Genomic DNA, 23,166 nt, shown 5'->3' on the forward strand with positions numbered 1-23,166 from the left:
CCAAGTCCTGTCGGCACACCGGACACCACTGGCAGTCCCGGTACTGTTTTCCTCGGTACGGGTCACACTCACTGCACCGGTCGGTATCCCGTTCGCCGACCCGCTATCGGCACCGTTCCGACATCTGGCACCGGGGCAGGTACCTTGACTCCTGTAGCTCTTCTCCGAGCCTCGAGATCTCGGTCGACCTCCCGACACCGTTCTGGTTGCGGGTCTGGATCTCGTTCCAGGTACCGATACGCCTCCCGATGCCGGTCCCCGGTGCCGAGTTGGGCAAGGTCCGAGTGAGTCAGGGACTCGGCCCGTGCCCTCTTTAGTACCTCCATGGCCGTCCGGACACGCATCCGTGTCACCCCATATGCGCGGATTTTATGCTCAGGACCACGATCCTGATATCATGGCCAGCGGGCGCCAGCCCCGAAGCGGAAAGAGCCTTGGCGAATGCAAGGTGTACTCTGCAGGGGCCCTGCACCTCTGGGGTGCGAAGCAACAAGCCTTGCTTAGCTGCGATACTTATAGCACCTGGGTGGAGGAGTTTCTCCCTCGAACCTCCCACCTAGAGTTCGCTGCCGTCTTGGAGGACGGGGGAAAGGATTTACCCTTTGTTGGTAAAGGCATCTTCGCGGCAGAGACAGCCCCAGACTGCGAAGCCTGCTGGACAATAGGGTCCTAATGCGTCTCAGCATGTATACGCCTGCGACCAAACGCAGGCCTTTATGGCCCCAGCCGCCATACTCTGTGCCTAGCCAGAGGCAGAACTCTGGAAAACGGCAAGGCCAAGGTGGTCGCAGACAAACGTCAGGCCCCCTAAAAAGCCAAAGTCGAGGTCCCTCGCAATTACCACTGGGACCAAAGACGGACCTTCCAAGGTTCACCGGAGGGCGGTGTACCAGTCGCAGGACGGGATCCTGATCCCGCTTTCTCCTGGCATGGCCCCAGTTACTTTTAGGTCGCTGGGTCCTGCGCACGATGGAGCATAGGTACCACCTTAAAATTGCTCCAGCCCTGTCCCCCTTCAGCGGACAAAAGGGGCTAGCGGTTTTACTCCCGTTATGCCCTAGTCCCCCACTCGACCACAGGTCAGACCTTCCTGGTCCTGCATGGACTCAACCGGTTTGGGATAAGGTTGAAGTTCTGCATGGTATCCCTGGGAACCATTATTCCATCCTTGCCTCCGGGGGGCTACTATGCCGCCCTGGATAGGAAGGACGCGTACTTTTGCAATGCCATCTTCCCTCCGCATGGGAGATGCCTCCGCTTTATAGCCAGCGGTGAATACTCCCGGTTTACGGCCATAGTCGCCGCCTACCGTAGCTATGTCGGATATGCGTTTTTCCGTATTGGGACGATTCGCTTATCCGAGGAGACTCTGACACACAACCCACTCAGCCGTGGGCATCGTCACGGTCTTATTCACAGATCAAGGCCTGATGATTACTATAGAGCAATCCACTCTGGTTCCCACGCAGAGGTTGGGCTTCCTAGGGGCTATCTTGGTCTCCTACCTAGCCGGAGCCTGCTTATCGCAACTGCGGTTTTAGGCGATGGCATCAATCATCTGAGGTCTGAAGGCTTTCCCAACGACCTCAGCTCGTTCTTGTCTCAGTCTCCTGGGTCCATGGTTGCCCGCAAGTTTGTAACCAAACACGCCAAGCTCCGCCTCCGTCCTCTCCAAGTCTGGCCCACCTCGGCGTACCGCTTGGACAGGGAGCCAATGGTCATGGTAGTCACCGTTCCCTCGAACGCCTTAGGCTCCCTAGAGTGGTGGCTAACCCCCTCCTTGGTGTGGACAGGATGCGGTTTCATCCGCCCCAGCCCTCACTGCCCCTGACGGCGGACGCATCATCTCTCTGCTCGAGTGCTCATGGTCACCTCCGAGCTTAAGGCCTTCGGTCTTCTAGAGAGCTGGCATTCCTCATTAATGCCCCAAAAAATCAGAGTAGTCCGCCTGGCGTGCCAGGGGTTCCAGCGGCAGCTGCGAGGCCGTTGTATCTCGGTGTTTACAGCCAACACAATGGCCAGGTGCTTCATAAGCATTCAGGGGGGACATAGTCCTCCCCCCTTTTTTGTCAGGAGGCCATCCATTTCCGGGTCTTTTGCATGGCCCGCTCGATGGAGCTGGCGACGTCCTTTCTCCCAGGCGTTCGGAACGTCTTATCTCTTTGACTCAGCAGGTCTTTCCTGTCTTACGAGTCATCACTCTGCCCCATGTGAGGCGTCCCGCTTTCCGGAAGTGGAAATGGTTCCTCACACAGACCTGTTCGCTCACCGCGAGTGCAGGAAATGCCAGGTGTCCTGCTCCTTCCAAGGTCTCTCCTCGGAATCGATCTTGGACGCATTCCTGATACCGTGGAACGGCCAACTGCATTATGCCTTCCCGCTGTTCCCACTGGTTCGTTACATCCTGCTCAAATTCCGCAGGGGCGGAGCGTGCGTCATCATGATCACTCCAGAGTGGTCCAGGCAGCACTGACATACCACGTTGCTCGGCCTGTCAGCCCAGACCTCATCACTCAGGGCAATGACAGGCTTCGTCACTCGGACCTGCAGCCTCTTCGCCTCACGGTGGCTCCTGCGTACCTGAGTTGGGGTGACAGGCAGCCTTCCACCTGGTCAACGTACCGAGCCAGGTGGAAGCGTTTCCTTTACAGCTGCAGTACGCTCGATCTTGCTCCTGCTGAGGTCTCGATCCCCTCTATCTGGCCTGCCTCTGGCCTTCAGCGGCAGGATCTGGCGGTATCATCGCTGAGGATACGCTCAGCAGCCGTCCCTACCTTCCAGCAGGCTAAGATGGACGTTCAGTGTCCCACGCTCTATGGGTTCGAGGTCCCTCAAGGGCTTGGAGCGCTTGCACCCTCGGGTGCGCCGCCCAGCCCCGCCCTGGGGCCTCAACCTAGTCTTGGCCAGACGGGTCTCTGAGATCAGAGCTCTTACGAAGGTTCCACAAAGACAAGGTGCAGTTGTGACCGCACCCGGCTTTCCTCCCTAAGGTGTTTTGGCCTTTCATGTTACCCACAGCTCAACGCAATGGGCATAACCTTTGCACTCCTTGGACATCTGTGGAGTGCTCGCATTATCTTGTGCTGACAGAATCATTTCCTAAGGTGCCCCAGCTCTGCCCCGGTAGCGGGCCAAAGGGAGGGCTTGCTTGTTTTCCTCTCAGAGGATCTCATCTTGGGTGATGGCGGACATCCCCACTTGTTCTGATTTGGCTCATATTTCACCAAGCCACATCACCGTGCATTCTACCAGGGCTCAGGCTTCATCTGCCGCCTTGCTGGCTCGTGTTTCTACCCACGAGACCTGTCGCGAAGCTCCATTGGTCCTCGGTCCTTACCTTTGCTTCGCAGTATGCCCTGGTTCAGCAGTCAAGGGAGGCTGTAGCCTCTGGCTCGGCAGTTTTATTCTGCCATATTTCACTCCGACCCCACCGCCTTTGTAAGGCTTGGGATTCACCTAACTGGAATGGATATGAGCAATCACTCGAAGAAGAAAAGACGGTTACTCACCTTTGTAACTGTTGTTCTTCGAGATGTGTTGCTCATATCCATTCCGCACCCGCCCTCCTTCCCCACTGTCGGAGTAGCCGGCAAGAAGGAACTGAGGAGCGGGTGGGCCGGCAGGAGTATATATGGAGCGCCATGGTGGCGCCACTCTAGGGGGCGACCTGCCGGCCCACTGAGTTGCTAGGGTAAAAGTTTTCCGACGAATGTGCACGCGCGGCGCGTACACCTAACTGGAATGGATATGAGCAACACATCTCGAAGAACAACAGTTACAAAGGTGAGTAACCGTCTTTTCCCTTCCCTGCTTTTTGCAAACCACCTGTCCTACTTCCTACATGCTTGGGCTCACATCACCAAGGATCAGTGGGTTCTAAGCACAGTGGAAGTGGGATACACCCTTCAATTTGTCTATCCCATACCTCCTCTGGGACCTTCTCCCATGAAGCCGTGTTGTTGTGAGACATTCAGTTACTACTTCTTGTAGGAGCTATAGAAGTGGTCTCTCCATTGCTCAGGGTAAAGTGGTTTTATTCATGATACTTCAGGATCCTGAAAGCAAAGGGGGTATGTCAGGCCTATTTTAGATCTGAGAGCATTAAATAAGTTCCTAATGCAATGAAAATTACGGATGGTCACTCTTACTTCCATTAGTCCTTTTTTGGAACTGAGGATTGGAATGCTGTCCTTGATATAAAGGACACTTATTTCCCTGTGGCAATTTATCAGAGGCACAGAAAGTTTCTAAGCTTCACAGTCCTGCCCTTTTTTCGTTGGCAAGCTGTTGCTCCAGTATTCACAGTGCATGACAGTGGTAGCAGCATAACTGTGGAGATCAGAAGTCCATGTCTTCCCTTATCTGGATGACTGGCCAATAAGAGGCTGTTCTAGGTTGCAGTTGTTGTCCAGCATAGAAGTTATCCAGTCTACATTTAATGCGTTGGGCTTGCTGATAAACACAGATGTCTGTCCTGTCTCCAGTACAGAAAATAGAATTTGTTGGAGCAGTCCTGGAGTCCATGAGGGCCAAGGTCTTCCTTCCACTGGCAAGATTTCACATGATGGCAAGGCATTGTTTTAGATTTAGACCTATTCCCTCATCACAATAAGAAGCTGTTTGAGGTTGCTAGGGAACATGGCAGTGTGCACTTACTTAGTTCAGTATCTACATTTCAGAGAGTGAGAGGGCTGCTGAGGTGTATTCACCAAGGAAGCACCATATGGCCCTGACAGTTTGGATTCTGAATCAAATCTTATCCTCCCTAGATTGGTGGACAGATCCTGCCAAAGTTTTGTAAGGGAGTTCCCTTTTCCCTGCCTCAACAATCTCTTACTTTAGTTATGGGGGCCTCAGACTTAGATTGGGGGGCTCACTTGGGTCTCATACAGCAACAAGGTCTCTGGTCTCCCAAGATCTAAGGATACATATAAATGTCAGGGAATTGAGAGCTACCCAGTTAGCTTTCATGGCATTTCTTCCACACATCAAGGGGAAGGGGCTTGTTGGTTCTGACTGACAATATAAGGGCTGTGTTTTATGTAAACAAGGAAAAGCCAAATTTTCACTGCTGTCAGGAAGCGATTCTACTTTGGGACTTCTGCATTGCTTACTCTATACTTCTGAAAGCAGCTCTCCTTCCAGGGATCCAGAAAACCCTCGCAGACCACCTAAGCCAGTGATCCCCAACCTTTTCATCACCGAGAGGCGTCACCACCAAAATGCCGCTGAATTTCAGCGGCATTTCGGCGGATGCTTGACCGCTGGCCAGGACGCAGGCACATTTAGATGCACCTGCAAGCACCGCATTGGGGACCCTTGACCTAAGCAAATTGTTTCAATCACCATGAGTGGTCCCTTTGTCTGGATATAGCATCTCTGTTTTCTAGTTCTGGGGAACTCCTCAAGTGGATCTATTTGCAATAAAACAACTGTAAGTGCCACTGTTTTGCTCTCAAGTGGGCCCTAGCCCTGGTTTACTAACACAGACTTTTCTACTGATGTGGTTAGATAGTCTTATGTAACCTTTTCCTCCGATCCCTTGCATCCCTAGAGTTCTGTGCAAAATCAAGTAGGGCAGGGCTAATCTTTTACTTATCAGCGCCAGAGCTTCTGGCGCCATAGGCAGAATTGGGGGGGGGGGCATTTTGTGCGCTCCCCATGGGGCGTGCGGGAGCTTCCAGTTCCGCTCCCATCGCGCCTCTGAAGGACTCTCTGCCGAAATGCCGAAAGCGACAGCGGCAGTCATTGAGCTGCTCAGTTGCCTGCCACTGTTTTCCACGGCATGTCAGCAGAAGATCCTTCTTTGGCAGCGCGACTGGAGTGGAACCAATAGCTCCTGTGCGCCCCGTGGGGAGCGCTCAAAATGCCGACCCCCGAATCCTGGAGCCCTAGGCAATTCCCTAGGGTTGCCTAATGGAAGCACCGGCCCTGATCGCCACAGTATGCCCCCATCAGTACTGGTTCTTGTAGTTGTTAACCTTGTCAATTGACCCCCCCTATTGTCACTCCTGCTACGCGAATTGTTGATTTTGCCTAATCACAACCGCCTCCTTCAATCCAGTCTACAGACCCTTCATCTGACATTCTGGAGGCTTCATGGCTAACATCTGCAGAGTGGTCCTGGAAGTGCTTCTAAATAGTAGTATTTACTTAGCTAAATGAAAGAGGTTCTCCAGCTGGTTCAGAGTGAAAACAGTTTTCCCAGGCCTTGCTTTTATTCAGCATGTTTTGGACTATCTTCTGTCCCTAAAGCATCAACAATTAGCAAGTGCACCTCACAGTTGTCTCAGCCTTCCTCCGGCCTATTGATAATCACTCTTTTTCAGATCTGAAGTCCATTAAATTTCTGAAAGGCTTGGACAGATTTTTTCCACAGATGCAGGATCCTGTTCCCCCATGTAGCTTTAATCTAACCTTAGTAAAGCCAGTGGGTCCTCCTTTTGCACCTGTAGTGACCTGCTGTCTTTTGAACCTTTCTATAAAGATTGCATTTCAGGCTATTACGAAAGCCACCAGAGTGGGGGAACTGAGGACATTTAGTATCAGATACAGTTTTCTTCACAGAGCATCTTCATCCTCACCCAAGGTTTCTTGCTAAGGTGGTTTCCAGTTTCCATTTAATGAAGCAATCTTCTTGCTGACCTTTTTCTCAAAGCTTCATGGCCATAAGGTGAGGAGAGGCTTCATAATCTAGATGTTAGAAGAGCTTTATCTTTTTATCTGGACTGGACCAAGCCTTTTTAGGTCTCTGACATAATTATTCGTTGTGTTTGCAGATGGAATAGAAGGCTGCCCACTATCCACTCAAAGGCTCTCACCTTGGATTTCCAGTTGTATTCACTTATGCTGATGTGATGCCTCCAGCTAGAACATTAGGTCATTCAACTAGGTCCCAAGCAGCTTCTGCCGCCTTTCTGGCTCACATTCCCATATTAAACATTTGCAAAGCAGCAACCTGGTCTTTGTGTCATAAATTTACCTCTAATTACGCAATCTCTCACCAGTCTAGAGACAATGTCAGAGTTGGACAAGTAGTCCTCCAATCCCTGTTCAAATAGACTCCACCTCTGTTTTGGAATTTGGACTGGTAACTTGAACCACAACTAGATATACATGGCTAAGCTGAGAAAACGTGATCTGGTCACTGTAAAAAATGGTTAGTAAGCTTTCTCTAGCTGCTGTTGCACATATCCCTTCTATGACCCTCCCTTCTTACCCTCTCTATCAGAATCTATCTGGTAGTGAGAGGTGTCAGGGCAGCTCTGCCTTTTATGCATGTGCACTGTGTGTGAGGCACTGGGGGGTGCTCATGTTGCCCCAAATGATACTGCAAAGGGAAAAACTCGAACTGTGCACTGGTGCGCACATAGAGCTACAATAGGATGAACACGTAAAATACATCTCAAAGAACAATAGTTATGGAAAGGCTAGTAACTTAAAATAAATAAATAAATAAACAGTAACCAAGTCATTGTCTTCTAGTTAATATCTCGTCCTGTAGGCTTCCCTGTTCTTTCTCACAACTCCTTCTCACTGACTGGGCTTTCCAGCTTTTTCTTGAGCAAAGATTGGGTACCGGAGCAGAGACTTCTCTTCTTAAACTCTCTGATTACTAATTTAAGTCTTCACTGGGTAGTTTGAAAGGAGAAATGTCCAATCTGTATTTGAATGGCATACTGGTGAACATGTCTGCTTTCAACCAAATAGGGACAGAGCAGATGTCAGTATGCATTTAAGCATTATATTCGGATTGCAATATATTGATGATGCTTTACTAAATGTATTATTGGTGTAAAATGATGTAAATTTTCCTTTTGGACTGCTCTCCCTTTTGTGTGTAGGGGGTCTAAATATAATATAGTCTTGTGTATTGGTAGGGAGATCAAGTGTTATAATTTTTCAGCTATACTGAGCCCAACACCAAAAGTATCAAACTGGGAATACTGTATTTAGAGAACATAATTTACATATTATTTTAAGTAACCTATTTTCTGCAAACTCCTCCTATACAAAACCAGACAAGATACTATATCTTGGTCCTTTACCACCATTAAAGAATAGGATTATGGGTATTTTTGCAATGTCATAGTTATCCAGTTACTTGCATATTTTCACAAATGAGAATCCAAGTGAGCAAGGCCCCACATGTTAGTAAGCCTTAATAACCAGCTTCTTTAGAATATTTTCTGTCATCTTGTCAACATTTATGTATATATGTATATGTTTGTACCCTTGCAAAGGTATTTGAAGTGTGGTGCAAGATCTTACTCTAATACCTTAACTTTAAGGCTTTATTTGTTGAGGATGAAAAATTTCCATAAATTACTCTCCTTTATGGATTGAAAATCACTTTAGTCAAATAAGATCATTAAAATGTTTCATTAAAAAAGGTAACCTAATCTGTCTTTTCAGTCAGAGATGGAGAAGCCCAGGGGCAGAAAGAAAGCAACCATCACAGACTCAGAAGAGAAGTTGGGCATAGATGACCTGAATAAATTGGGGCAAGAACAGAAACTTAGAGGGAGTCAGCGGGGGAGGAAGAGAGCTGCAGTTGTTTCAGAATCTGATGAACCACAGTGGCCAGAGGAGAAGAGGCTAAAGGAAGATGTATTAGAAAGTGAGGATGAACAAAACAGTCCACCAAAGAAGGGAAGAAGAGGACGACCTCCTAAAGCAGCTAGTGGGGGTACACCAAAGGAAGAACCAGCAGCAAAGACATCTAAAAGGGGCAGAAAAAAAGCAGTGCCTGTAGCATCAGTAGTGGAGGAAGAAGAAGAGGAGGAGGAGGAAGGGCAAAGTGAAAACGTGGAACAGAAGCCAAAAGGCAGGCAATACAGGACACCAAGAAGAGCGCAACAAAGGTGTGTCTCTTTTCTTAAAAGTGCATTCTTAAAAAACAAACAAAACAAAAAAACACACACCTTAGATATTAACTATAATTTGATATTTTGCAATTTGGGTCTCCCTCAAAACAGAGTAGAACCGTCTGAAACTAGTGCAGTTGAATCAACACAGTCTACACCACAGAAAAGACGAGGAAGGCCACCAAAAACACCACCATCACAGCAAAAAAAAGGGTAAGTTCTGAATGTAACCTTCAGAATTTTCATCTAGCCTTCCTATTGAAAGGTCAGGCTTTATCTACTTGGAGACCATCTCAGTGGTTAATATTTTTTATACAAGATGTGCTACAGTCTACAGAGAGTTACTATTCTTGAAGGTCTTAGGCACATGGTTTGCCTCACTTCTCCGTAGTTACCTGTAGAACTGTAGATATCTGAAGCTCAGCTGGTGGTTTCTCTGCAGCTTGAGGTCTTCAAACCAATTTTGAAGATTTCAATAACTCGATCCTGGGATAGGGGGTGTTATAAAATTGGATGGGTGGGGTTCTGTAGCCTGCCTTGTGCAGGAGGTCAGACTAGATGATCAGATTGGTCCCTTCTGACCTATGAGTCTATGAGTCAATATATATGACAGGAGTATGGTGAATAAAGAGGAAGAACTGGAAATATTAGTACATAAGCTAAATTGTTGTTTAATTGGCATCACGAAGACTAGGTGGGATAAGTTTAATGACTGGTATATTGGTATAGAGCAGGGATGGCCAAACCCTGGCTCATGATCCACATGTGCCTCTTTAACAGTTAAAGTGAGGCACGCAGAGCCCGCCATGCCCCCCCCCCCACACACACACACCATTCTTTACCTCCTAGACTGGCAGGGCTTCTGCCATGCAGCAAGGTGGTGGGGCTTGGGACTTCAGCCCTGCGGGGTAGCCTCAGCTCAAGCCTCAGCTAACAGTCCTGAGCACTGGCAGGTGTGCCCAGCTCTTGAAGTTCTGAAAATTATCATATGTGGCTCAGACATTCAGCAAGTATGGCTATCCCCTAGTATAGAGGGATATAGTTTGTTCAGAAAGGACAGGGATGGCGCGTTGCATCATATAACAAGAATGTATACACTTGTCTCAGATCCAGAAGAAGGTGAGATTGATAAAATTAAAAGGGATCAAAGATGGGTGTGACATCTACTGTCGACCACCAAATCAGTACAAAGAGGGGTTGATAAGGCATTTCTAGAACAAACAGAAATAGCCAAAACATAATGCGGGTCTTTAACTACATAGACATTGGTTGGAAAAGTTGTATGGCAAAATGCAAAATTTCTAGTAAGTTCTTGGCATGTATTGAGAGCAACTTTTTGTTCCAGAAAATGGAGGAAATAACCAGGAGGGCAGCCATTTTAGACTTGAATCTGACTAACAAGGAGGGATTGGTAACGAATTTGAAGAAGGAAGGCAATTTGGGTGAAAGTGATCGTGAAATGATAGATTTCGTGAGTCTAAGGAAAGAAAGAAGGAAGAACTGCAGAATAAAAACAATGGCCTTTTTAAAAAAAAAAAAAAAGGGAGAGGGGGCAGGAGGGGCGCAAACTGGAATGTAAGGTCCCATAGGAAGAAAATCTAAGGGATGAAGGAGTTCATGAGACTCCGCAGTTCCTCAGGTTAAAGTTAAAGTGTTAAAGGCATAACTGCAAACTATCCCAGTGTGAAGGAAGAATAGTAAGAGGCCAATATTTCTACATAAATAGCTCTATAATTACCTGAAAATCGGAAAAGAATCCTACAAAAAGTGGAAACAGATGAATTGCCAAAGAGGAGTACAAAAGAATAGCACAGGATTGTAGGGACAAAATGAGAGAGGCTTGAGCATGAGACATAAAAGGAAGTAAGAACGAGTTCTTTAAATACATTGGAAGCAAATGAGACTAAGGAAAGTGTAAGTCCTCTACTCGCCAGGGGAGGAGAGCTAATAACTGATGACATCAAGAAGGCTGACATCAAGAATGGTTGTTTTGCTCCAGTCTTCACTAAAAAGGTTAATATATAAATAAATAAATATATGGAGATATAGAACTGGAAGGGACCTTGAAAGGTCATCGGGTCCAGTCCCCTGCCTTCACTAGCAGGACCAAGTACTGTCCCTGACAGGTTTTTTTTGTGTTTGGTTTTCCTCAAATCCCTAAATGGCCCCCTGAAGGATTGAACTCACAATCCTGGGTTTAGCAGGCAGCGAACATAATACCTGTCTTTAAAAAGGGGATGAAAGCATACATGAAATTATAGACCAGTGAGCCTGACTTCGATACCTGGGAAGATACTGGAATAAATAATTAAACAATCCGTTTATAATCACGTAGAGAATAATAGTGTTATGAGGAATAGCCAGTATGGATTTGTCAGGAACAAATTATGCCAAGCTAATCTTTTTTGACAGGCTTACTGGCCTGTTGGATAGGAGAGAAACAGTAAACATGGTATATCTTGATTTTTAGTAAGGCTTTTGACACAGTCCCTCATAAGCAAACTAGGGAAATGTTGTAAATGTAAGGAAATGAAATTACTAAAGGTGGGTGAGCAACTGGTTGAATGACCATACTCAAAGAGTAGTTATGGTTCACTGTCAAACTGGGAGGATGTATCTAGTGAGGACCTGCAGGGGTGAGTTCTAGGTCTGATACTATTCAGTATTTTCAAAAATGTCTTGGATAATGGAGTGGAGAGCATGCATGTGTGGATGACCCCAAACTGGGATGGATGGCAAGCACTTTGGAGGACAGGATTAGCATTCAAAGGGACTTGGACAAATTGGAAAATTCATATGAAATTCAATACAGAGAAGTGCAAAGTACTTCACTTAGGAACGAAAAAATCAGATTGCTAAGCAGAAGAGTTCATGCATTTTGGATGTGGCCACTCAAAATGTGGGCAATTGGGGGTTAGTGTTATGCATAAAGGGTTTGAAGTGGACAATTAAGGGTAAGCAGGCCATGTAGTACACCTCTACCCCGATATAATGCTGTCCTCAGAAACCAAAAAATCTTACCACATTATAGGTGAAACCATGTTATATCGAACTTGCTTTGATCCGCTGGAGCGCGTATGTGTACACACGTGCATGCGCTGCTTTACCGTGTTACATCCAAATTCATGTTATATCGGATTGTGTTATATCGGGGTAGAGGTGTATATTACAAAGTGTTATAATAAGCCACAAAACCAGTGATTAATTCCATGTTTTTTGGTGTCTAGCAAAGTTCCTAAGCATACCTTTTGAAGGTGTTGTGCAGGTTTCCCTTGAGGACAGGTATTGAAAGATCAGATATGGAGTGACTGCTTTGTGAAAAGTGTTCTCCCATGAGAGAGATGGTGCTTTTGTCTTTCATTTTACCACAAAACCAGTGTTGTACCTGAGAACCATGAAACCCAACAATATAACTGAGCTACAGCTATCATTTCTTAAGGGTTATTGATATGAAAAAAAACAAACACCCCTTGGCCTGCAATTTGACTTAAGGTGTTGGGAAGAAACATATATTCAATTTAAGCTCGACATAAATAGTCCTAAACATATTAACGGTCTGTCCTCATAAATACCTTGAACTCCTGATATATTATCCTGGAGTAATTTTGGTTGCAAAATCACTCAGCCTAATAGAATCTCTACCCTCTGGTTACAGATAAAAGTAGGTGGGCACTTATAGTATAAGTTTTACAGGAAGCAAATTAAGAACAACTGTTTAAAAGGCTAGCTGGAAGTTTTTTTCCATTGCAGAGTTTGTGTGCTTAAAGACTATGTGCTGTAAAATTAATTTATTACGATTTTTAATTTTAGTCGTGCTGGGCGCACCAAACAAACAGCAAGTAAAGAAAATGAATCTAGTGAAGAGATGGATATATTTCAGGGTAGTTCTCCTATCAGCGATGACATTCCCCAAGAAGAAGTAATGGAGGAAGAGGAAGTTTCGACGCTCAGTGTAAGATACATGTTTGAAATGTATTCTGTTGATCTATGTGGTACCTCTATTCCTAATGTTGATAAGCAAAAACTCACTTTTCAGATTTTGATAGTGTATATTTTGGCTCTAAAGATATATTTATAAGGAGAGCTGGTGATAATTTTCCATGAGTGTTTTTTGGTGAAAAATAGGAATTCTGCAAAATTGAAATTTTTGTATGGGAAAATTGTCTATTTTTGTCAAGACACTTTCAGTTTTCCGTAAATTTCCAAAAAATTTGTTTCAAGACCGTACTTCTCTCAGCATTTTCCTGAGCTGCTGTGATGACTCATGGGGGTTGCAATTCATGTGCTTCTTACTTCCATTCTTCAACATGGGCAGGACACCCCAGCCAAACTGCATCTCTCGTGATACCTCGCAGTCATGGAATTCCTATGATGCACTTGGGCCAGAGGGGAGGAGAGATTGTCAGACATCCTGGGAGTCCTGTGATTATGGGGATGTGGTTCAGTTGGGGAACCTAGCCCCTGGGAAAACTGGGGACATGATCTGACCAATAACTCCCATGAAGTATTGCAGTGGCTCGGACATATGCAGATTAATGCCCTGAAATGAAACATTTTGACATTTCTGAATAAACATTTTCAGAATGTTTTTTGTTCTACTATAAATTTCAACATTTTGACTTTACATCCAGATTTGGGATGAAGACAAATGTTGAAATTCAGAATTTCCCATACAATGGAAATCTTGTTTTTCAATAATATCCTTCAATATAAGCCTCTGCCTCATAAATATTCAAATATGTACCTATATTGGTGATGTATATTTTTAAGTGGGTGTGCTTGTTTGCCTTATGTGTAAAAGGATGTTTTAAGGTGGTCTTTTCATGATCAAGGTCACTAGCTGAATGTCTGAAATATAAAAGTAATAGAATATTTGTGTAATTTAGCTATAAACATTTTAACTTCGTATTTTTTAATGATAACACTAAAGCATGTATATTTGCATAAGGATTGTATTATTTAGGCAACCTTATCTCTAAGTTAACAATTTTTAAATCGTATTTGCTAGTTTTTTGCCAGGAAAAAAATGAGCCTTAATAGTTAAGATTAGGTATACTGGGGACATCAAGTTTTGTGTGGTGCCCGGCTCCTAAATTCTGTGGGAGATGGAGAGGTTTTTCAAGTTAAATCCCGGACTTCTAGAAAGAGAGGAGTTAGTAATTTTTGAGCTGAAATAAAGGTCTTTCAGGACTGTATAATTTATTATGGAAGGTGGACAATGAGTGGCCAGAATAAAAATTGAGATAGGAGGCACTCCCTGGCTCAGTGTATTTCCTTTTATTTTTTTAAGCCCCATTCCTTCATCTACATTCTATGTTGCCTTTTAAACTTTAAAGGAATTTGGCAGTTCTTTCCCCACTACATCTGAAAAACTTTCATTTTCCTTGTCCTGTGAGGAAGTCTGCATAGTTAGGAAATTGTCGTCTACTATGACGTGCCAAGCAAACAGACTTTAAACGAAGATAATTTAACACTTATGGCTTAGTTTTATGTACTTACCATTTTAAATGCTAAAGCTTTTAAGCAAAAAATGCTGTAGTACTTAACCACCTCAGTAAGAATGAAGTTTGCTTGTAGAAGAAGAAAATATTAAGAAGCTCAGTGAAGTCCCAGAATGACCCTAAATTCCAGGGTATTGGGGAGCTACTCAATGTCCTTGAGTACGTGGTTGACTGCATTCATCTCCAGAATTGGGAACCTCATAGGTCGGAAGAAGTGATTGAAAGAGAGATGCAGCCAGCAACCCTTGGATCCTGAAGAGTTTATTGGGTCTTCAGAGATTTGGTTTCTGGGGTCTACTTAGCCTGTTGAACTCAAAGTATAATTTAGTATCTGTACGGCGGTAGCATATAGAAGCCCCAGTTATGGGTCATGCCCCCATTGTGCTAGGCACCGTAAAAAGTCATAACAAAAAGATTCTCCCTGCCCCAAAGACCTTCAAACTAAGTGTGGGACAGGAGGAATAAGGTGGGTACAGACAGCAGGAGCATAAGGAAACAAAGATGCTACGGGTCAACATGATAGGCAGTGGTCTCAGCACGTCAACTGCCCAGCCATTGTAAAGTTCTTTGTAGGTAAAATATAGCTATATTTATATGGTATAAATCATATAGCTACTTTAAGGAGCTCAGTAAATTGAACAAAAGTTCTTCTTCGAGTGCTTGCTCATGTTGATTTCATTGTAGGTGTGCACACGCCCACATGCGCAGTCATCGGAGATTTTTACCTTAGCGGTATCTGTGGAGCCGGCTGTCACCCCCTTGAGTGTAGTATTCATGCACTGGTATATCAAGCGCTGTCGGCCCTAGGCACTCTGTTATTTCTTACTGCCTGTGGTGGTCAGTTGGAGTGCCTTTCCTTGCTCATCAAGGACTTGCGGTTTTCCTTATCTTGGACTTTGTGCCTTTAGGCTTGTACATCATACCATTGTACCTGTTAAGTGTTGTAGTTAGAGTTGGATCCTAGTGGGGACTTCGCTCCCAGTGGGGCATGTCCCAGTCGGGCTTTAAGCAAGGCCACCCAGAGGATGCAGGGGGCCAGGGGCAAAGCAGGGGAGCTGCAGCGCTTGTACTTACCTGGTGGGAGTCTGCGTCTTCGGCAGCACTGAAGGGCCCCCTGCCACCAAAATGTCGCCGAAGACCCGGACCGTTGTCGGGCCAGGGCTCACGGGGCCCCAGCAGGGCCTGGGGCAAATTGTCCCCACCACCACCCAGCCCCCACAGAGCCCTGGCTTTAAGCCCTACAATTGCTGTAACGCACCTATGCCTATTAGCAACCCCGGTGGCAGCTGCCTCAAGTGCCTGGGGAAAGCACACATTAAAGAGAGATGCAAGATTTGTAAGAACTTTTTGGCCTTGCACCCAGAAGGAGAGGGATATCAGGCTCAGGGCTCTCCTTATGGAATCCGCCCAGCATAAGTTGACCAGCACCTCAACATCAGCGCAAAGTGCACCACCGGTGCCATTGCCCACCTGGCACCATTCTTCATTGCTGGTCCCTAAGAAGATGGCTAAAAAACACAGCTCACCAACGAAGAAGTGGCAGTGAGCAAAGAGTCTGCCTCAAGTTGCCCATCCACACTGGAGCCCCATAGTCAGCCATCTCCTGCTGAGGCTGTTAGCCTGGGGAAACGTCCTCCTCTGACTTCAGCGAGTGGTACAAGGCCGACTTTCCTCCCGGCACCGACACCGTCACAAACTCAGGTTCTGAAGGAGCTCAAACCTCTGCCCATGCTGACAGCATAACCAGTGCTGCCAGCCTCGACTAAAGCTCCTCAAGCCAGTCGATAAGGTTCCCCAAGGAGCGGTGAAGCACTGCCGATTCCTTGAGACAACGGCGTGCTGTCCACTTCCACACCGATGGACACCAATACCATCATCTAGATCATCACAAACTTCTCTTCGGTCTCCAGCATCGTGGTCGCCGCTGTTGCGATGTGATTCACCAAGGGAAAGCCACCAGTACCCCTATTATCGAAGTCGGCTACAGTCCCAGAGGTCCTCATCCTGACACTGTTCCCGGTCACCACCGCAATGGGAATAATCTCTCTCCCACTTCCAATTTCCCTGGCACTGCACCCGCTCACCATGCTGTTGGTACCGATCCCCAGGACACGGGTCTCCAGTGTCGGTGGTCTTAAGGCAAACTTGGGCCTGGACAGCCTTCTGTGGTCTCCAGAGGATGGTTCCTCCAGAACTGAGGGGCGTTTCAGCCCGTCGCCCCAACCTCAGTGGCGAGACTGGGCATCCGAGCCAGTGGCAGCATCAGGACAGTGATAATAGGACGGTGGCCTGCTCAGTGGCCATGTTGGAATACGTGGGGGGGGTCCAATCATGGTGTTGTCCCCCTCGGCTTACTTGTCAGTCAAAGCTGTGTAGCAGTGATCATCGGCACCAGGCCCGGGCCGAAAACGCACCTGGTATCCGAGGTTCAGAAGGCTGCACCTACACCTAACTCATCCTCCCCAGCGGAGAGGGAGGAACAAGCCCCCCATCCATGGGTTCAGTACTCCTAGTCATCCCCTGAGGAAGCAGTCGCTGGGCCCTCCAGTGCCAGCCCTCCTGATGACTTCAAGAACCACCATGCCTTGCTCTGGCAGCTGGCTGACGACCTGGGCCTGCAAGTGGAGGAGATGGCTGAGGAAGAGGACACTTTTTAGCGTGCTGTCAGCCTTTACCACATCTGTATTACACTATCCGTGCATGACGGGGTCTTAAAAATTGCCAAAGGCATCTGGCAGACACTCTATAAATACTGTACATAGTGACACACTGTACAAGGGGGAGGTGCTGTATATACACCTCCCACCTCAAAGCAGACTGAGAAAAAGTACTTTGTGCTGGCCAAAAGCTTTGAATAACTATATAGCCCCACTCGCTGGTGGTCTCTACGGCCAATGAAAAAGAGAAGCAGGGGAACACCAACTCCACCCCATGAAATAAGGAGGTAAAAAGATTTGACTTGTCCGGAAGAAAAATTTATTCCACTGCAAGTCTACAATTTCAGGTGGTGAATCACCAGGCCCTCCTGCACCGCTATATCTTCAGTTTATGGGACTCTCTCCATAAACTCAAGGACTCCCTCCCACAGGACTGAGCCCAAGAGTTTGTTACTCTGGTGCAGGAGGGCACCTTGGCGGCCCGCTCTGCTCTTCAGATGGCATGGGTTGCAGCAGACTCAGCAGCTGGGGTGGTGGCATCCATGCCAGTTATGAAGCACAGCTCCTGGTTTCAGGTCACTTTGAAGGGAACGGTCTGTTTTCCAAGCAGACTGATGTGAGGCTGCACAGGGTGCAGGACACCAAGGCCACCCTCCGTTCATTGATATCCACACACTTCAGTTGGCACATAAGCCATTCCGGCCGCCCCTGCCGTCAAGGTCCTGGCGGTCTTGCCCCAGACCTGCAATTAGGAGGGACAGGGCACTGCTTTTAGTCATTGCCACCTTTCTACTTCCTGCTTGCCTGTGCAAGCTGGCCAGACCAAGTGTTCTGCAGGGCTGAAACACTTGTTTTGATGGCACGATTGAGAGCCATGCCCCAGCCAATTCCCTGGGTCCGCTGCTTCCTCAACCACCTGTTCCCCTACCACTTGGCCTGGTTGTGGGTTACATCAAACCTCTGGGTCCTGGACATAATATCGCGGGGCTATACCCTGCAATTTTTGGCCAACCCTCCGTCTCACCCCCACCACTTCCCCGTCCCTCTTCAGGGACCTTTCTCATGATCAACTCCTTGTTCAGGAGGTCGAGAACCTCCTGTGTCTGAGGACTGTGTGGAGGCAGTTCCTCGGGAAAAGAAAGGAAAGGGATTCTACTCCCGGTACTTCATAATCCCAGAAGCGAAAGGGGGCCTCAGACCCATTCTGGACCTGTGCTTGCTCAACATGTCTCTCAGCACCTGTCTGCATCTGGTGGGGCACATGGCTGCAAGCACGTACGTGGTCAACAATGCTCGACTTCATCTGCGTCTGCTGCAGGTGTGGCTGGCCTTGGTCTGTATCCCCAGCAAACACTCCCTGGACAGAGTGGTCACAGTACCAAGCCACATCAACATCCTTCCAGATCATCTCAGTATGACATTCTCGTCTCACCACGAGTGGTCCCTCCATCCGGAGATGGTCAGGTTGATTTTTCCAACAGTGGAGAACCCCCAGGTGGATTTGTTCATGTCCAGGATGAACAGGAAATGCCGCCAGTTCCCCTCCTTCCAAGATCTGGAGAAGGGCTCCCTCTTGGACTTCCTCATTCCGTGGATGGGGGGTGCTCATGTATACTTTTCCGCCAGTGATATTGATCCATAGAGTCCTGGTGAAGATCAAACAGGAGAGAGCAAGAGTCATCCTTGTGGCCCCGTCAGCACTGGTTTGGCATGCTGTTGTACCCATCGACAGTAGCCTTCCTCCTGCTGCCCTTTCAACCAGATCTGCCATCGCAGAACCGCGGCAACCTACTGCATCCGAACCTGGTGGCGCTGCACCTGACTGGGTGGCTGAATGTGGAGGAAAGAGCTTGTTCGGCCCGCGTTCAGCAGGTGTTGCTCGGCTGCAGAACACCCTCGATCAGGGCAACCTACCTGGCGAAGTGGAAAAGGTTTGCATGGTGGGCCTCGGAGAGGCGTGTCTGGGCTGAGCAAGCCTTGCAAGCCTGGATTACCTGTTGCATTTGAAACTTCAAGGGTTGTCCTTTTCCTCCGTCAAGGTCCACCTGGCGGCCATCTCAGCACTGCATCCCCTGGTCCAGGGCGGGTCCCTCTTCGCCCGTCCTATGACGGTGCATTTCTTGAAAGGGCTGGAGTGCCTCTACCCGCATGTCCATTAGCTGGTTTCCCCCCAGGGACCTGAACCTTGTGCTTTCCAGACCCATAGGTCCTCCCTTCAAACCCTTGGCTTCCTGATCTCTCCTCCTCCTGTCCTGGAAGGTCTGCTTTTTGGTCTCTATAACATCAGCCCATAGGGTGTCAGAGATCAGGGTGCTCACTTTGGAACCGCCCTGTACGTGTGGTGTTGGGGTTTGTTTGTTTTTTTTTCCAAGAACAAGGTGAATCTGCATCCTCACCCGGCATTCCTGCCCAAGGTTGTGTCCCAGTTTCATATTGGCCAGGATATATTTTCACCCGTCCTCTGCCCGAAGCCCCATGCATCAGATGAGGAATGAAGGCTTCACACCCTGAACATCAGATGGGCACTAGCTTTCTACATAGAACAAAACTATTCCTTAAGTCAGTGCAGCTGTTTGTCACGGTGGTGGATAGGATGAAAGGTCACCCTGTGTCTGCCCAGAGGATCTCGTCCTGGATCACGGCCTGAATCCATTACTGCTATGAGCTGGCTAAAATACCCTCGCTGGTAATTGTAATGGCTCACTTGTCTAGGTCAGAGACATCATGGGCAGCATTCCCTGTACAGGTGCTGGTGCAAGAAATCTGTCAGGCCGCGACCTGGTCTTCCGTCCACATGTTCGTGTCGCATTATGCACTGACCCAGCAAGCTTGTGACGACACTGGCTTTAGCAGAGGTGTGCTACAATCTGTGAAGCTGTGAACTCTGAGCCCACTCCAAAGATTCTGCTTGTGAGTCACCTACAGTGGAATCGGCATGAGCAAGCACTCAAAGAAGACAAAACGATTACCCACCTTTTCGTAACTGTTGTTCTTCGAGAGGTGCTGCTCATGTCCATTCCATTACCCGCCCTCCAGTCCCTCTCTGTTGGAGTTGTTGGCAAGAAGGAACTGAGAGGGCATATGGCCAGCAGCGCCCAATATACCAGCGCATGAGCATGGCACTCAAGGGGATGGCACAGCTGGCCCTATGGATACCGCTAAGGCAAAAATCTCCAATGCCCGTGAATGTGGGCGTATGTGCACCTACAATGGAATGGACCTGAGCAGCACATCTTGAACAACAGTTACGAAAAGGTGGGTAATGGTTTTTTCCCCTCTAGTTCCCATTTGTCAAAGAGCTGCTAAGCAATCCTTGAGTACCTGCCTGCTGAGTTTAGAAAGTCTGCAAGAGTCCTTACAGGCCTTAGAAGTTGATGTGGAAAATAGTATTTCTTGCTGGTTAGTAATATTTTCTCAGTTTGCTTCTACAGCATACCTTGAAACTTCTATGACAGATAATTCCAATAATTTAAGTTCTGAGATATTACCAGTATCTGTAATTGTGCCAAGTTTAAGGCTTGTTACTTTTATGAATTTTAGGCTTGGCAGGTCCAAGGAACATATGTGATACCAAGTTTAAATTTTAAATAGGTATTTTTCGTTCCTTTAAACTTTAGAAGATTTACTTTTAATTTTCAAAAAATTCGGTCTTTATCTAATTCTTAAGATAAGCACAAAAGTTTTTTGTTTTAAATTTGGGAATGATAGACTAGCATTTTTGTATCTAACCACAGGATTTAATCCCTCATGTAACTGCAAATCTGTGTAAACTGGGGAGCTGCAAACAATGCTTCCATACTATAGAACAGAGGTAATTGCAGAAAAGCACAGTTTATAAGAATCAAAACCAAAAAATGCAAAGTCTTGCCCCAAAAACTATTTAACTAGTAGTTGACTATTTGGGCCAATTCCAAGAACTGCCCATCTATAGTTTTTTGGTAACTGGTATCTCCCAAAAAGGGGTGTTTTTTTTGTTATTACTAGATGGAGACAGGCCTAGGGAGCTCCTATAAATATATTATTTCATAGCTTATGAAGAACTGTGTAAATTCATTGTCAGTTTCAACATTTTTCCCATAATGGAATACATTTACACACAAACTTTTTCAGAATAATGTATGTGCAGCTTTTCTTTAAAATAAATTAATTAATTAATTAATTAAATTCATTTTATAAATTATTTTTTTAAATCTCTTGACTCTCTTTAAATAACAGGTACGTCGCAGAACTTCCAAAAGAGAGAGGCGATGAGGAAGCATGTAATTATCCACGTTCCAAGAATGTTCATAATTTTGAAGCTTGAGGCGGAATGAAGCTGTTAGTGCACAAAATGGGGTTGCTGAAGACAAAAACTTACTTTACATTTACTACCCCTACATTTGCAGTCCCTAGGTCACAGGCTTTAGCCACACACATGTTGATATCATTAACTGTGGATTTTTGTGAAGTGTAATGTGCGCCGCCTTTGTAGACATATGAACTAAAAAAGAAATGTGTAAATAGCCCTTTTTTAATGTTTCTGACTTCTGAAGTGCTTGTATAGCTTTTATCAGTGGCTTTAAACTGACAGTGCCCAACTGTTTATTAGATCTGTTGATTTAAAAAAAGAAAAAAGTTTGTTAGAATGGATCTCAAGCAATATCTGTCAGTGTTCATCTTTGTACTCTCCTTGACATTTAACTGTGAAAAAAAAAATCAGTTGAATAAATAGTGCCATTTTCTTTTGCCACTATTTGTTTGGGGGGGGGAGGGAGAAAAGGAATGATCTTTGTTTCCTTTGTGTATCTAATCTAGAGTTTACTTTTAAGCACCTACCTGTCATCAAAGTGCTAAATTACTTTCTTTTACTAGTGAACGATGTCCGATAGAATAATACAACATATTCAAATTGTGAAATAAGTTGTCTAATTCACTTTACACCTCAGTATTGATGCCAGGCTTTTCTGGACTTCTAGTGGCATTGAAAATTCAGAAAGGATTTAAAATATTTTAATTTTAAAAATGTGTTATTAAATAATGTACTGAATTACCCTATCCATTTTATCTTCCCCTATCAGTTTTTATTAATCTACTGTATCAATAAAATTCTGTAACTGAATGAGTTTTTAATAGTCTAGTATGTTAATGTGTATAGATATTTCCTCCTGAACATTATGTTCACACAGAGCAAATTATTACATTATAATATGAAATCTGATATATAAACATTATGAAAATACAGTTCTTATTACAATGTAAAGTTAATCACAAAGAAAAAAATTTTATTGATGCAGTGTGTCTTTATAAAGCTGTTCTTGAGAGCCAAGTGTTTTGTATTTTATAGTGAGTTGCATGTTTATGAAAAATGTGCTGAAAATAGGATGTAATTTTTTTTGGAAACTCGTATCTAGCAGTAGTATATGGTAGGTTGCTTCATGAGAGCACCTTCTACCAAGAGTTTATTGTACTTATTTTTTGTGAGCCAAATTTTTTTTGGTATGAAGAGCTAAATTGTCATTGAATGACCAGCTGTAGGTTTTTGCAGTCAGGTATTCAAGATTTGAATGAAGCTCGCTTTTATTTAGTGCTACCTTAAAGTTGTTGAATTTTTGTTTGTTGGGTGTAATCTACAAAAAACAGAGATGAAATATGTAAGGCAGTATCCTATGTGCAGTTTTACAAACTATCTTTGAACCAAAATGTATAGGTTGTTGTTTTATGCTTAGCCAAGCACGTTTTTATAATTTCAGGTGCACTTCTCCCTCTGGTTCCTTGCAGTTGACATGAAAAAGATCAGTTTCTAACTTATTAAATCTTTATCTCATTGAATAATGGAGCATTTTCCTATAACCCATCAAAGCATATGTTCCTAAGTTATATTGCAAGATAGCACATAGAGCCATAGGGATGTGAGAGAGGATGATAGTGTTGAAACATGGTTTTACCGATTTCAAGACTACATCATAAGAAATTTGACTGTTTTCTTTTGACTTTTTCAATTTAAAATTTCTGTTCATTGAAAACTTTATTTTCAAAAAGTAGATTCTTCTGCCTCTACTTAAGTTTTACACAGTATTCAGCTATTCTACAGTTATACCCATGAATACGGGGGAACTGCTGCCCGTAAGGGCAGTTAAAGTTGGTTTAAGTGACTGACTTTGA

General features: G+C 45.6%; 1 protein-coding gene across 4 annotated transcripts in view; it reads left to right on the forward strand.

Moving 5' to 3' along the window:
• PDS5B (PDS5 cohesin associated factor B) overlaps positions 1–22,723 on the forward strand; it is a 261,481-nt gene extending 238,758 nt beyond the window's left edge. For all 4 annotated transcript variants that reach the window (XM_030563149.1, XM_030563141.1, XM_030563158.1 and 1 more), the window contains 4 exons: positions 8,416–8,864; positions 8,979–9,080; positions 12,678–12,819; positions 21,241–22,723. In XM_030563149.1, the coding sequence (XP_030419009.1) occupies positions 8,416–8,864; positions 8,979–9,080; positions 12,678–12,819; positions 21,241–21,276 (729 nt within the window). In that variant the 3' untranslated portion in view covers positions 21,277–22,723. The remainder of the gene's footprint in view (positions 1–8,415; positions 8,865–8,978; positions 9,081–12,677; positions 12,820–21,240) is intronic.
• The last annotated feature ends 443 nt before the right edge of the window (positions 22,724–23,166 follow it).

The sequence above is a fragment of the Gopherus evgoodei genome, chromosome 1 (assembly GCF_007399415.2).
Source record: "Gopherus evgoodei ecotype Sinaloan lineage chromosome 1, rGopEvg1_v1.p, whole genome shotgun sequence".
Lineage (NCBI taxonomy): Eukaryota > Metazoa > Chordata > Testudines > Testudinidae > Gopherus > Gopherus evgoodei.